We start from the raw sequence: 16,607 nt of genomic DNA on the forward strand, positions 1-16,607 counted from the left end.
CATCTTTCCCAGACCCTGTAACTAATCCCTTTACTTTTAAGTTACCCCACAAAAAAAACCCCTTTTAACTACGTGGAGTGGCCATAATAATTTCACCAATACACACATTCAGAAATGAGCATGTGCCCAGGTTTTCATTCAACGACACCAGCACCAAGATGTTCTATTGCTGATGGGAAAGGGAGGTTCCTCTTCCTTCCACTGGACTTTGGGCCAGTGAGGGGTGCTAGTGTTGTTGGGCTGATTTGTGTCTGACTACAAAGCTAAGTCAAATGATCAAGAGGCCCTGCCCCCATCTTAATGCCAATTCAAGTCCTTGAATCCAGAGACGAACTGAAACAAAAACTACTCAGAGAAGTGGGTTTTTACCGCTTGTCACCATGGAGCCTTGACTGTCCCCTGCACAAACAGGGTTAGCCTTTATCCCTACAAACAAGGATTTTCTTATGTCCACCCTTATGGACTGGACCGTGTGAGACGAGTTAGCCATGCAAACATATTGGTGCCTGGGATAAACTTAGCCTCATGATTTCAATTTTTCCCATCCTGAAAAGAGATCCATTCATAGATAATGACCACCCTCACAGGAAGACATTAAAGATTAATTAGTCACATTGTATTCACGGTATGTTTATGTTAATGGATGAGAAGCCTGGGTAATTATATCATCCTGCCTTTCCCCAGCTCTTCTGATTTTCCAAAGCCCTTTCAGATGAGTAATGGCATTGGCTTGCTCTAATGACCCAGAGACTCTGCTTTTAGCACCCCACACTGAACATCTGGAAAATAACCAGACACAGAAGTTCATTCTGCAAATGCTTGTCAGCACCAGCATCCAGCAAGTGATCAGAATCCTGCTATACTAATTATTACATTGAAGCTCACTGCAAATAGTTCTATTGATCTTATTGCTCATAAAATCAGATAAAAAGTTTCTGAAATAAGGCTGGTGAGATGGCTCAGGAGTTAAAGGCGCCTGCCACCAAGTCTAACTACTTGAGTTTGCTCCCCAGGGTCCACAAAGTGGAAGGAGAGAACCAACTCCTGCAAGTCCTCTGCCCCCCATACATGCATGCATACACTTGCACAAGGAACATAAACAAATGTAATTTTAAAATAGTAAACAAAACCAAGCAAAAATTCCCTCCATTTAAGAAGGATTCATTTTTTTTTAAAAAGCTTTTAAGACAATTATCACATGTTGTTCTTAGGAAGACAAAAAGGCTATAAATTTGACACCCAGTAAAAGGATGCTGTGTATGTAAGGCAGATTATGGATGTATAGGATTGTTTGGGAAGCCATTAAGAATGTGTAACAGAAGTAGTCTGACTGCTACAATAAGTACAAAAATCATGTTATAAAGTAGCAAACACACCTACTAAGTCTTAGTTGATACGTTCACAAAAAAAGATGAAAAATTTATCTTTTATATTATAATTACACAAAATTTAATTTTGTTTATTATCTCTGTTCCCATGAAGCTTTGTAAAATGTGGTACTTGAAGTACATAAAATAAATGATAATCTCAGAGAATCCCTTTCATCCTAACAATTCTACTTGATGAGGATCCTAAAAGGTGCCCAGCCATTGGGTGACAATTTCATTAACCCGTCTGATTCAGAATGTACTGTTTTTTCTGGCAACCCCCGAGTCCTGGACCTCCAGTGGCCTTGGGCTTTCCTGTGCTTTGAGGATGACTGGCCAGGACGTACCGAAGAGCACAGAGAGGGCTACAGGTGTTGGAAAGAAATGTCTAGTAACCTGAGCACCTGTATCCCTTAACCAAGCTAGCAGGAAGTACAGCAAGCTGCTTCCTATGCACAGGGCCATGTGACCAGACGACATGCACCGAGGCAGGGAAGGAGGGCTGCCACCATGCCTTGGAAGGTAGCTGCAGGCAGACCAGAGGATGAGGAGAACCCACCAGCACACAGATGGCTAGGAAACAAACTGGAAATACTCAGACCATCACACCCCAACTGAGAGCCACTTCCTCATGTCAGAAGAAGGGAAGTCTCCCCCATGGCTCTGGGTGGAAAGGAGATGTGAATCCCTTCGTCATGTAGTCCCCCCTCCCCACGATAACGGTGGGTGTGTGGTCCATGTTATCTTCACAATCTTTTGAATGAAACTGAGGTTCCAAAGAGGAGCATCAACATGTATGAAGCAGACGCAGCTCACACATCTGCAGTGAAGAAGCCGGGCTTTAGTGATGCTTTCCTTAAAAAGACAGCGCCTTCAGTGGGTTAGAGTACTTGCTGCACAATCATGACCTGAGTTTAGAATCTAGTACCCACTTGGCAAGGCCATGCATGAGCCTGTAACTCCAGTGCTGTGGGAGACACACACAGGAGGATAGCTGGGGCTTGCTGACATCAGCTGAGTTTAAGATTCAGTTAGAGACCTAGTCTCAAAGGAACAAGGCGGAGACTGACAGAGAAGGATTTCCCACGTCCTCCTGTCTTCTCTGCTGATGGATATATGTGTGTGCACCTGAGCGTGCGCACGTGCGTTCGCGTACACACACACACACACACACACACACACACACACACACACGCTCAGATCACAATCACACATATGCATGCAAACATATATACATGCACACACATACATAATACACATACAAAACAAGAGGTGCCTGATGCCTTACCCAGAGCCCTCAAAATTATCCAGGGTTGCAGGAGTGACTCCCATCTGGCTTTCACTCTGTTGCTTTTCAGCCACACATCATAACCACATGGGGATTTGAAATACAACCTCCCAGAACTCCCAGAATTCAAGAGAATCAGGGTGTCCCCCCGGTCCCACGGCCACAGGGAGCCTTGCCTTCCACACTGCCATTGCTGGTGCAACACTCATTCATTCACCCGGTTAGCACCACCGCACACTACTCTGTGGTGATGATAATGAGACTCTGAACAAGCCAAGGCCATGGACCTCCAGCCGCTCCTCCCAGTGATTAGAGGAGACGGAGACTGTGACTAAAGGGTGTGGGACGGATGACTGAGTGGAAAGTGCTTGGGACTGAGATGCGGAGAAGAGCGGATCAAGAAAGCAAAGATGGTTCCGAGGAGAGGAGACAGAGCTGGAGCTGACAGGACGGCATTTCTTCTCTCCCTCCTTCCCTCCTTTCCTGTCTCTCTTCTCTTCCCTTCCTCCCGTCCCTTTTTCCCACAGGATTTTTCTATATATACCGGAATGGTTTCTAACTCACTGTGTGGCAGATATAGCCTCAGACTCATGGCTATCCTCCTGTCTCAGTCCACCAACTACTGTGATAATGGACATATGCTACATCACCTGAAAGAAATACAGGCCTGTGAAGAAGGAGTGCAGGAGGGGCACTGTACAAGCATAAGAGGAGGAAGTGGGAATATGAGAAGGCCATCCCCCCATATGGACAGACTGGATGGACTCCATATGCTGTCTGGCTTCCGTGCTAGGAGAGCTGCTCGAGTCCCTGCTGTCTGTGCACAGGGTCTCCAGAATTCCATGCCCTGCCTAGATCAGCCAGCAGCTTCCACAGAGATTCACCTATGGTCCCCCAAAACCACATACTACAGTCACCCATCCATATGCCATCGGCCTTCCCTTCCTCCCAGTGTCTCTTGCCCTGTTTCCTGCCTGTCTTCACCCTACATTGGATATAGGAGTCATGGAGCAGAAGCCATTGTACTCCAGCCCAAAGTCTTCAGGCTGCTGTGTGGCAAAACACCACCTCCCACCTACTCACTACCCTTCACTTTAAGGAGAGGGAGACCAGGACCAGTATCTGACTCCCTTTGAGAAAATCAAAGTCTGAAGAAGCACTTCTTTGCTTAAAATTTACAGGTGTTGGCTTAGAATGTTGAACACAATCTGGCTCTAGCCACACACATACTTGTGTCTCTTCAGCAGGCCTCTACCTGGAACACAACCATCACAAGCTTCTGTACTCAGCTCAGACCCCCTACCTATGTCCCCGCCTAGAGCTGGCTCCTATGGGCTATATGCTTTCCTGGAGACCTGGCCCTTGAGCACACTCATGAAGTCAATTCCTTTATTTGACTCATCTGCAGTTGTTCCTAGCTGGGACACACCATGAGCACAGGCAGTTTTCTGATTGGCTTTAACAGTAAGCTCTCCTTAAGCATGCCTGGACTCTCGAATGAACATGTCGGCATTTCTCTACAACATGTGGCTATTTCACATTGGAGTGGGGTGCTGTTGCCCTCCTGGTCTTGGTTGGTTTAAGGACCATCTCTGACCTGAAGGTCAGAAAGGTGATTCTATCTCTGAAGTCCTAGGGGTCCAGGAGATGCTTAGATGATGAAGTGTTTGTCTTATAAGCATGGGGATCTGAGCTCAATCCTCCATTTTCTGCAAAGCCAGGAGTGACGGTGCACATTTTCAAACCTGGAGATACAGAGCCAGGTGGATCTCTGGGCTCTCTAGCTAGCCAGCCTAGCCTAGCAGAATCCATGGGCCCCAGATCTCATCAAGAGGCTTATCTGAGAAACAAACAAACAGACAAAAAAACTCAAGGTGGATGACTCCTGAGGAACACCACCAGAGGCTGAACTTTGACCTCCATGTGCATGTACAACATACACATGCATGGATCTCTGCACAGATGTATGCACTTGCATGCAGAAAGGCAGAAGGATGCTTGGACATTTCCAAGACTATCTGAAGAAGTCTGTTGTTTGAATCCAGATCTTCACATGTGAACCTGGAGAATCCAATCCCCTTTTATTGCACCACACACGGTACATCTGTGGCATGTCTTCAGCCCACCTGCATTTTTGGTTTCTGCTTGAATCCTCTTGTTTGATGGAACCTACAAGGCTCCAGCTGGAATTTTACCTACAATAAGAGGGAAGTTCAGGAGAAGTTCCCTCTAATGAACATGCATGAGAAAGAGAAAAGGGGGCAGTGGCGAGGAAATGAGAAGAAAAGAGGAAAAGGGAGGGAAAGGAGGGAGAGGAGGGAGGGGAGGAGAGGAGAGAGTGAGAGCAAGAGAGAGCTAGTGAGAGCGAGAGAGAGAGAGAGAGAGATCTTTTTATCATCTCTTTGTTTAAGCCTATTTACTCTTCAAGACCCTGAGCCCCTTAAGGGAGAATCAATGTTTGGTATGCTTCCTTTCCCTCAGTTCCTATTGCAATGCCCTGTAATGGCAAATGGATTTCATCTCTGGAGTCAACTCTGACCAATTTGCAGTAGCCGCTTAGAATGCTGAAGTGAGAGGGAGTTTGAGGTCACATTGGAAAGAGTGTGATAACAGCAGCTGCCTGCGTGGTGTGGAAGGGGCATGATGGGACATCCACTGCCGGGAAGGCAGTGATGGACGCTTTGAGTAACTGAATTCATCTATGAACGTTACCAGTTTCCCAAACAGCTCAGGAGACCACTTTGCCCTAAGGCTCTGAGAAGAAAACAGCCATCTCCCTCATCCCAATAGAGGTATTTACCCAGAGGAAGAGGTAGTTATCAATAAGGCCCTGTTCAGAAAGAGAACCGAGAGTCGACTGCACACCAGCGTCAACATCCGTGTGTCCTATCGTGAGAACATGGATGAAGATAGAGGAGCTCCAGCAGGTTGTCATATCAACCAGAGAAATGCAGACATCTGCCCTCAGCTCCCCAGCTGAGGCATGGTGTGGGTGTGCCGGGTAAGCACTGTAGCCATTTCCTCTGAATTGAGACAATCCCTTCTCAGTGGAGAAGAGACACTCATAAGACAGGAAATAAAAGAGCCTCTGAAGGTTCAGGAAATTTCTGGTACTAGTAAAAGTATGCACGCCCCGTCCCAAGGCTATCAAAGCTGCAAGCAGTTGTTGGGGACAGGAGAGTCAGTCAAGCTTCTTGGAGAGCCGAGCTGGAGCTCCCAGGAGGCAGCTTTCATGCTACAATGGGCCTTTTGGTGATGTAGCTGCCTTTGAGTATCCCCTCACTCATATTCCTGTAGTAACCCCATTATAGACTCTGTAGTTCACTAAGCTAGACTCCAGTGGCATCATTGTACTGGCCTGTCATTGGGGCCCTATCTGGGGCCCTGTCTATGTTCCTTTATGCTGCTCCAGGAAGTCATACCACAGAGTACAGAATACAGACGCTCTGCTCTCCAGCTCAGAAAATGGGCACATAGAGTGTGGTTAAGGGGATATTGAGGTTGTGACTTGATCCTCTCCAAGCATGTAGCTAGAGTTTTCCCTCTGGGTCCCACCAAGCCCTTGCAGTCCAACAGCCCACTTATAAAATAAACACACAGACACTTACATTATTTAAACTGTTTGGCCTAATGCCTCAGGCTTCTTGCTAGCTGTTCTTATATCTTAAATTAACCCGTTTCTATTAGTTTTATAAGTTGCCACATGGCTCATGGCTTACTGGTACCTTACATCTCGTCTCTCTGACTCAGCCTTCCACTTCCCAGAATTCTCCTCTCTCCTTGTCCCCACCTATACTTCCTGCCTGGCTACTGGCCAATCAGTGTTTTATTTATTAACCAATCAGAGCAACACATTTAACATACAGAAGATCCCACAGCACAAGCGTCTCCCTTCCTCTCCACCACTCGCATCCTTTCCACCTTCCAATGCCCACTCAAGCCTCCCTTCATCTGACGTCCCTTCATCTGACGCCCCTTTGCATTAAAAGTAGAAAAGGTCATTGGCTCTGAAGTCTCCCTCCCCACAAATTGCCTTCAAAGACTAAGTTAGGCTCTTTTTGCGTAGTGCGTCAAATCTCCATTATTTTCAGTATCGGCATCTATAAAGTGGGATTGTTATAGCTAAGACAACATCTGGGATGACTCAGTGACAGGGCAGAGCTTTGGAACAGCCTCTGCTCACCCCATTACCAGCTGTACTCTCTTCCTTTCTACATTAAGGCTGGTTGTTTTTTTGAGCAATGAGCAGGTGTTATAAATCTTTTGTGCCCTTTACTGTTCCTTACAGGGTGAATGAGCGGCATTAGAATAAAATAACATAATACGGGACACTAAAGGGAATACATCAATATGAGTGCTGGCTTGTGCACAGATCTGGTCAAGCAAAATCATCGGCTTTTCACAGCCACATGAATGGCAGGGCATAGAGAGAGCTTGCCTAAACCTGGAAGCTTATGTTTTATATTAAAAAGGAAAAAAAACAACAGAGTAATTCTCAGTTCTAGACAGTAGACAGTGGGTAGGAATGTGTATCCAGCATTGCTTAGCGCCTTATTATTATTTTTTTTAAAGAGATAGAAAAGCTGGTTTCTGTCTGCCTTCTGAAATGTATTCTGAACAGTGAGCAACATGAATCTGTGGACTGTAAGTTTGAAGCCTTGACGTGATATGTGAAGCTTATACAGCAACTAAGAGGCCTCTGCCTGTGGCCAGCACCCAAAGCCTTGTGAGAAGACCCTTGGGAATCCCAAGTAGGCCTACAATAGGAACCCCACTGTGGCAGAGACGTTGCCCTCCACCTGACTGTGACTTAGGCTATTGCCATGTTCATACTGTGTGAGTAAGCCCTGGACTTTGATCATTGATGTTGGGGATGTTTGCATGCAAACTTGGGACCAGAGTGTGTGGAGACATGCCCTTTCAGGATACCAATTCACCTTCTAGCCATGGATAGGCACTCCACACAGGCAGAGCTGCTTGAGAGGTCCATGAGGCTTGCAGGGACAATGTTTCCAGAGCCGGTGGGTTAAGTAAGAGAATTGGACTGGTTGGGCAGGGGTCCATTCGGGTGGTTACTACACATCCTTTTTCTATTAATCTAGGCTACATAGACCTGGGGTTTTAAGGCTGCTTCATCTTTTAACAATGTTTAAATTGTATCAGCTGTATTACTTATGTATAATTGTGTTCTCCCCGTGACACTTCCACATACCCATGTAGTAATATCTTGACCATAGTCACCCTTTGCTCTCCCTCCTATCTTCTCCACTCACACTAGTCCCCTTTCACTTCCCAAGCAGGCCCCACTTCTACTTTCTGTATAAAGTCTGTATGTACTTTCTACTTTCGCACGACAGTCTCTGTTCTGTTCCAGAAGGGGCTTGTGTGTGGTCATTTGTAACCCTTTTCACAGCATGTGATCGACGCTGAGTTGAGAAGCCCACCTGGAGAACTATTAGCGGTCTGGGAGGGGACGCTCAGTAATGTGTCCCCTCTACACCCACTATTCTCTCAGCCCACAAAGTGCCTCCCTTCCTGTCTTCCCTCCTTCTCCTCCTCACTCTCTACAAGACCAACCCCGTGCCTCCCTGTGCTTCTGACACTCCTTAGAAATCTCTGCTAAGGCACATACAACATTACATTTTAATTTTCTCTTTCAGGACAGTATGCCTCGATGGGGATAAAGTCCTTCAGGGCAGAGAACGTGTCTTGGCTTTGTCTGCATTTCTGGTACTTTAACGTTATGCCTGGGTTTGGTAAAGGGCTCAGAAATGCTTACTGAAGAAATGGAAGACTTTTTAGATAAAAGAGTTGCTTAAGCTGTGGTGCCCATACTAAGTAGCATAGTCTTTTGGGTCTACTCTTGAATATTCTGATTCTGGAAGAAGAGAAGCCACTGCTGAGCCTTGCTTTAAACCAGCCCTCTGGGTGAATGCTATGTGCACAGAAGTCCAGGAAACCACAGGATGCACAAAGCTGGGTCTCTGCTCTTTGTTTTTGTTTTTTGGCTCCTTATAGTCCCTACATCTGGCACAGGGCTTGGCATGAAGCAGGAAGTGTGTGTGTGTGTGTGTGTGTGTGTGTGTGTGTGTGTGTGTGTGTGTGTGTGTGTGTGAAAGATACAAAAGAATGAATGGAATAATGAATGAAAGAATACCTGAAAAGGTAAGATGAGCCTGTAACAGTGCTCCTCAGAATGCTAACTGGAGCTCCACTTAGCATGTCACATGTTCACTTATTCTCTCTTACCTCATAAAGGCATGAAGACAGGTGGATAGCCAGCCTGTAAACACTGCTTTATAGATAGCTGCCCCTACCCTGTCTCTGTAGACTTGGAAGGAGATATTTGGCTTTGATGATGTAATCACCCCTCCCCCCAATAATGATAGGTGAGGAATGTCCTTACAAAGACACCAGACTCTCACTTGGGCCAGCAGTAGTCAGGATGCTCCTGTCCGTCTCTCCTGCATCCCTTGCCCTGTGCTCATCACTCTCCCTCTTCGACTGCCTGTTGCTGAAACTTCTAGCAGGGACAGCTCATACATTTCCTCTCCCTTCCTTTCTCCACCCTCTGGTGGAGGGATAATGAATAGCAAAATGCATCGAAAACAAAATTGAATGATCAAATCAAATGATAAACACTTGCTCGTTTTCTGAAGTCAGTGCACACACAAAGTTAAATCTGAATAACACACTTTACTTAGTTTTCTATGTCCGATGAATTAACTCATTCTGCCAAGAACCATTATCTCTCTTTGATGGTTTTTACTCAGTTCAAACTGGGAGAGATGTACAGATTTCCACACTGCTGGGCCACACAAACATAGTCACAACGGGTTCCGTAGCCTCCTGTGAAAGTAGCAACAGGAAGTAAAATGCCACTGTTTCCCCAATTCTTCCCCATTCTCTCTGATCTCAGAACTAAAGAGCAGAAACTGAAGGTCTAAGTATAAATGGCTTTATTGCTTCTTGGATAGCCTTCCCGTGTCCCCTTCGGGAGTATAATCTAGTTAAGAACCAATGTTTTATCCTATCTGTGTTTCCAATGTCCACCTTGGTTCGAAGCTTGAAGAAACATTGAAAGAACAGCCAGACTCACAAAGCAGAAATGAGTAACAACCTGTGTGCTAGCATACAGCATGCGTCAAGTTCAAAACCTCAGATCCACTGCTCATAATGGGCAACCTTGCCTGTGTCATGATTCTACCTCCCCAATAGGCAGTCAGCAGTTCTCTGCAAGATCAGGTCTTGGACTGTGAAGATAACAGACAAGAAACAGCACCTCTTGCCTTCGAACATTTCCTCCTCATTGTGTCCTTATTATCTTGTCTTGGCACTCAGTATCTTGACTTTTCAACCCTGTGAGTTGAGAGTACATGTGCCAGCTATTTATTCTTATTGATTCTCTTGTCCTTGTTGGGCAGTGAGCTCCTTTGAAAGTTTGACCAATGCAATGAAATTGGGGGCCTCTTCTCTAAAGATATCCCCCAACACACATACTGTGTGCTGGTACCAATGGAGGCCAGAGGAAGGTGTCAGATCCCCTACATCTGGAGTTACAGGTGGTTGTTGAGACACTAGATGTAGGTTCTGGGAACTGAATTTGGGTCCTTTACTAGAGCAGTTTATGCTCTTAACTGCTGAGTTTCCTCTCCAGACCCAAAAGGTATCTCCATACTTGCTTAAGCATACAAGAGGTTTGGGTGGTATAGACACACTGATTTCCCCCTCAAACCTTCCCCTCATGGACCTTCTCTACGACACAGGAAAAGGAATTGAGAAGTTATCCAACAGCTAAACACCTGCTCTGCATTGGTTCTCATTTTCTTTCTGGGATGTTTTCGCAGACCTACACCCCAAAGATTCAGTGTTAACTCTTTTCTTCCACATAATGACTGCGATTGTTGATTTTCACAACAAGCTGACTGGTTGGTTTTACAAGACTACCAAGGGCATTAGTGAGGCACACCTATGGGAATGTCTGGGGGCATTTACTGAGTGGGGAAGACCCACCCTGTATGCAAGAAACGCTATCCATGGCCTGGGGTAGTAGGCTGAATAAAAATGGAGAAAGAGAAAACCACTAGAACCCTAACATCCCTCTTTCTCTGCTTCCTGATCTACTCAAATGTGGGCAAATAGCCTTAGGCTCCTGCCACCCATTCATCACTGTCACAAGGGACTGTGTCCTCAAACTATGAGCCTAAATAAACCCTTCCCACCTCAAGCTGCTTCTTGTCAAGTATTTGGTCAATCAACTAATATAGCAAATAATACACCAGACAAGATCTTCCACCTGGGCTTTTCCAGAATTCAGAGTAGTTACATTATTATCCACTGGGCCACTCCTGTGCAAGGTCACAGCTGTAGTTTGGAACTGGAGTTTATCTCTTTAGGTACTTATCAGGCCACTGCCTCATCAGAACATCCTCTGTTACTTCAGCCACTGTCACTAAGGTATCTTAAGGATAGACGGATCTATCTGTTTATCATAGTCAGCAGGAATGTGAATTGAGGGTAGAAGATGGTTACAAGACCACTATTGACTTCTCCACTGACCTTGTGAAAGTTCCAAAGCTGTCCCACCTCTGGTTCCTGTCACAAAGTGGGTGACAACAGTTCTCTGCAAAGCTCCATCAAGGATTAAAACAGACAACCCCCCAAAGCAGCAAATTCCACAAGGTCTGTAGCCATCAATCAATGAATGACAACAAATACCACTATCCATGTCCATGACGCATTTTCCAAAACCCTCTGGGAAATTGTAATTCCTGGAATTCATATCAACACTATCCTGGGTGTGATCTTAGAGGCAGAGGAAATTCTGGATTCTTATTTGGAGACTTCAAAGTCTCACCAGCAGCAATCACTGAGAGGCCCCCATAAGGGAGTGTGGGAGAGATGAAAGACACATCCATGCCTTCAGCCATTGGTAGTTCAGCAGAGGTCATGAAGCCAATGGTGGCTCACCAAACCTACAGTGCCAACTCAGTCCAGTCTGGGGTCTGCAATTGTTCTTCCTCATTCTAGAAGCTTATACTTTCTTGCCACACATTTCCACTAGAGCTTAGTCCCCAGAGGGACAATGTCTCTACTGATTAATTTTTAGGCTTTCATCTGACACAGAGTGACAGCCATACAAGCCTGCTCCCCTCCCCCCAGATTTACTTGTTAGGTTCCTGTGTCAGCGGAATTTGCTCAACACATTTTATAATACTGTCACCCCAGATGTCTCTGCTGTAGCTCCCCCTTGTCATTCTGCACATGACCTATGTTCTGTTTTATACTCCAAGGTCATCACTAAAACTATGTAGACTTCTAAGATCCTTCTCTTTTTAATCTATAACCTGTCTTAAGCAGGCAGTCACTTCACACCTCTTTGGAAATCACCTAGCCCCCACATTTCAATAATTATTATCCACTTTGCCCAAATAGGACACGCTTCACATCGACCTGTGCTTACAAAACATAGGCACACCTTTGTTCTCCTAAGTGGTGGGCAGGAAATGGCTGAGGCATTTTTAAACCCCACTGTCTTCAAGTCAGAGCTGTTCCTTCTCCATCTCTCAGCAGTTGCCTATTTGTGAAACTCCTGGATCAAGAGGCCCCAGTGGAGCAAGCCGGATGCAGTCAACCCAAGACCCCGCCAGGCTGACGGTTAAAGCTCACTGATGGTGAAAAAGCACACCCATTCCACGAAGCACAGCAGGGTCACAATACAGACTGTGGGGATCCCTTAAAAGGCTCTGGAATTTTCCCTTGAAGGACCTTCTCTCACGAAGACAAATGAGGACTAGGAGTCATTTTTGCAACAACAACACCACCTACCCACGGGCCCTCCCATCACGGGTCTCGCGCAGAAAGACAGGTCAGGAACGGCAGCCGTTACTTACATCGGTAAGTCATCTCGAAGCTGTCACTGATGTTCACAATATCGATCTGGGGAAGCAGCTTGGGGGGCTCCGTGAGTTGTGACAAAGCGAACCTAAACGCTGCATGTTCCTGCGATTGTTGGTTTGGAAATAATCCCCCTGGAAGGGAAGAAAAGGCAATGTAGTTAAGTCTGGGGTAGAGACAAGTCTCAATTGCACAGTAGCCCATCCCAGAGAGCCCAGGCCTCTCCCATGCAAATCCAGAGCTATGGTCATAGCTCTCTCTCTGGTAAGTAATCTGAACAGACGCAACTGGGTACCAAAGCTTAAATTCTATGGATAAGCTTCTAGGACAGGACCCTAACACCCATCACTCTGCCCCAACATTTGGCTGTGTGCCCCTTGGCTCAGCAATGGCAGAGAACACAGGAGACCTATAGAATTTACTTCCTCTTTTCTCATTTCTGCCAGACTCCCACAAGCCTCTGTTTACACACACACACACACACACACACACACACACACACACACACACACACACACACACCTTTCCTGTATTTATCTCATCTTATTTGGATCCCATTTCTTATTCACAGAGGTTTCAGTTACAAGGAAACATTGTAAAGTGACAGAAATCAAGGCCTGGGACCCCTTGGGCTTTTCTGCCACTGTAACTGTTTGCTTTGAGACTTGGCCAGATCTGCACGGAATATAACTAGCCCGTTACCTTCGAAGTTCATTATTTATTTTCTCTGAAAACTCTGGTTTTTGTCTTTCATTGCTCATGTTCCCAGATACCTAGGAATGTCTGGTTACATAAGGGGTTACCATTGTGCTTTGCAGATGTGGGGGTCTTAAGAGTGCCCAGATGTTGCCAACATCTTCTTCCAGTAAACAGATCGAAGAAGGTACCTGCCAGGGTTTTTGTTCCAAGACACAAGGGCACACGGCTTTCCTTTGTAATACTGTGGATGTGCAAATGAATTGAAATACATTCCTGTAAATTGACATCAGCTGTTTCTAGGGGCTGGACGACAGCAAATGTGTACACAGAAGTTCATCTCTGATTGGCCAGGAATTCACAGTTCCAGTAATATACTGATAACTTCCTGTGCAGTGGATACATGATTGGCTTTGAGAACAAACTACGGACCTTGAGGCTTGTGTTAGAGATCATGAAAGTAGAATCGATGACGACCTCGTGGAGGTGATAATTTCAGCATTTGTTCTACTGGCTGATGTGTCTCCCTTGTGTTTGAAAAGAGCAACAGTTACTGAGACTGAACATGACATATCTGCAGGGATGCGTGGGCAAATGTGGGTGTGCTCACATAAACACCCCAAGCCCTTACACCACAATGATGCTGCACACACATACCTGCAGAAGCCAGTCCACAGTTTCCTTGATGAGAGATTACAATTGGCCCAGTAGAGACAGTAGGTAAGAACAAACATGAGAAATGCCATAGGCTGGCACAGGTGACTTCCACACACATTGACACCCCCATTTTAAAAGGCACAACAAACTAGGAAAAAACTAAAAAAAACAAAAAAAAATTACTCCTGCTGGGGATGCTCCATTCTCTCCTCCCAGGTGACCACACCCCACACTCCTCTGGTCTTGGTTTTCCCCTCTTTACAGTAAATGGCAGTGAGCAGGTGGGAGGTGGGAGGGAACAGTTACAGGCTGGGCCACAAGGGAAGTGTCTCCCGGAGGCAGGAAGTTTGCCTTTAAGGCAGGAGCTCATGCACACACGTACACACACTTCAGAATACAGCTTAACAGGTGTCAGGAAACAAAGCAAGTTACTCCATCGCCACCCCAACAGTACCAGAAGTCAGGAAGCTGGAGAGGTCCAAAGAGGCTATTAGCGACACATGTGTGCCAACTAGATCCCCCTCTGCACCATTACCTCCCCCCCCCCACACACACAAATACTCTCACAAAAAGCAGTAGCTGCTGAGATGGAACTCTTCTTAGTAAACCAGCCCCTGGTACGGGGAGGATGCAGAAAGCCAGCCAGCCAACATGTCTCAAATCACAGCAGCCTGACTGATGCTGGGTCACAAAGATGCTGAGCTGCTGGTCACCCTGACCCCAAGCCCTGTTACTGGTGCTGTTGCTTCATGTGTCTGGATTTTCCCCATGGTTACGAGAATGGCAATACCTGTCAGCTCCTACGTAAATACAAGTACAGCCACCAAATGAAGGGAAATGGGGGACAGAAAGGCACGCAGTGTGTTGAAACCCACCTGCAGGTTGACAGGATGGAGCCCAGGCATGGGACTGCTGCTGGGGGTTGCGGGGGGGGGGGGGGGCGGGGGTGGTGGTGAAGAAGAAGCCTGTGCATGTGTGTGTGCTTGGAGCACTGGTGTCAGTGTCTGTGGACAGGGCACTAAAGAGGAAGGGGTAAGGATGGGAGAAAAGGTGGCTAGGAAGTTCCAGGATCAGGGAATGGGGGATAGAGCCCAGCATGGCAGATGGCAAAAGGAAGAATCCACAGAGCTCTGGCCACAGAGTGGGGCCTGGGACGTTTCTCAGCAGAGACAATCAACCTAGTACCCACCACTCCTTCTCCGTGAGGGGGTCTCTTTCCCCTCCCCCAGCCAAGACATCACTGCCTTCCCCATCACTCAGGCTATATATGCACATTTAATATATAATCACAACACACATACGCCCACCATACATATTTATATAAATCAGTGAGAGCAGGCACCATCTACCTAGCAAGAGTTAACTCCTTAAACACTCTGAACCCTGTTTGAAGCACAGTCTGACTGTATTTTTCCCTCTCTGGAACGGAGGCTCCTCCATTTCAGGCGCTCATGCTCCGAGTGCGCGGTCTATGTGCACCTGTGTGTGTGTGTGTGCACACACACACACACCCGCGAGAGCGAGCGAACACTTCCCTTGTGCCCCTCGCTGCCTCGCTGCATCGGATGAGGATGGAGCCCCTATCCCCCACTGGCAACCCGAGTCTTCCTCCCTCCTATCCTGGTTTTCAATGGCCAAGCACAACAGCTCCCGACTGGGAATGGGTTGAGAAATCTCCCCTCAAAAAAAAAAAAAAAAAAAAAAAAAAAAAATCCCTGGCCAGATCCCCCAAAGTCCCTCCCCAGCTGCCCCCCTCACTCACCTATCTGGATATTGTTGGGGAAATTGGCACCCACAACCGCACCTAGAAAACCGGCACAGAAAAAGGCAAAGATGTACGGCATATTCCTTTTTACATTGGCGGAAAAGAAGCCCTGGTCCAACCATAGATTTGGTCTTCCCTCCCCTTCCTTTGATTCTTCTTCTTGCTGCTCTGCCGGCTCTTTTCCTCCTGCCGTTCCTTGCTTGCTTCTTCCCTTCCTCCCTTCCTTCTGGGAGGCTTCTCTTGTTTCTCTTGGAAGGGGAGCCCAGCAGTTGAACTGCAGCGTTAACACGGACTGACAGCCAGATTAACTGAGCCGGGAGCAGCCCGTCCTCATGCTTGGAGCGCCAGCTTGCTTCCCTCTCCCTCTGCTCTCCTCCTCTTCTCCAGCAGCCAGCCAGCCAGCCTCTCTCACCCTCCCATTCTTTCCTCTCTCTCTCTCTCTCTCTCTCTCTCTCTCTCTCTCTCTCTCTCTCTCTCTCTCTCTCTCTCTCTCTCTCTCTCTCTCTCTCTCCCAGGCTGCCAGCTCTCTATGCTGATACCCAGGAGCCAGCTCAGAGTTCCCGTACTGACCTCCCCTACCCCATCACCCCTGCCTCCCCTATCCTCACCTCACTCTCCTTTCTGTGGGTGCAGAGGACGGAGGGGGATGGAGGGTCAGAGGTGCTTTCCCCTAAAAGGGGCAACTCACTGTCCCCTTCACCTCCCCCACCTCCCTCTGCTCTCTCGGCCCCTCCCCCAGCCAGGGGATAAGATGTTACTGGGAATGCGGGTTCAGTTGCAAGTCAGTAGGTGGCAGGGGGTCCCCACAATAGCCCTGGATTCACCAGCTGCTTGATCTAGGTCACTTTTTCTAGTAGTGCACGGGCTGTGCTGGATATATCTTCTACACTCCACTGGCCCAATTATTCCTACAACTAATTCCCAAGGGGGAGACCCT

The 16,607-nt window shown here is 47.0% G+C and overlaps 1 protein-coding gene across 2 annotated transcripts in view; it reads right to left on the minus strand.

Annotated features, from left to right (window-relative positions):
- Positions 1-16,090, minus strand: part of Gria1 (glutamate ionotropic receptor AMPA type subunit 1) — a 324,275-nt gene extending 308,185 nt beyond the window's left edge. Inside the window, exons 1-2 of one of the 2 annotated variants that reach the window (XM_052757604.1) lie at positions 15,668-16,090; positions 12,549-12,686 (exon numbers count right to left, since the gene is read on the minus strand). In XM_052757604.1, coding sequence (XP_052613564.1) covers positions 12,549-12,686; positions 15,668-15,749 — 220 coding nt within the window. In that variant the 5' untranslated portion in view covers positions 15,750-16,090. The remainder of the gene's footprint in view (positions 1-12,548; positions 12,687-15,667) is intronic. The other variant, XM_052757603.1, reaches the window with a different exon arrangement.
- Positions 16,091-16,607: the final 517 nt, after the last annotated feature.

The sequence above is a fragment of the Peromyscus californicus genome, unplaced genomic scaffold, assembly GCF_007827085.1.
Source record: "Peromyscus californicus insignis strain IS unplaced genomic scaffold, ASM782708v3 Scaffold_3__1_contigs__length_106647218, whole genome shotgun sequence".
NCBI lineage: Eukaryota > Metazoa > Chordata > Mammalia > Rodentia > Cricetidae > Peromyscus > Peromyscus californicus.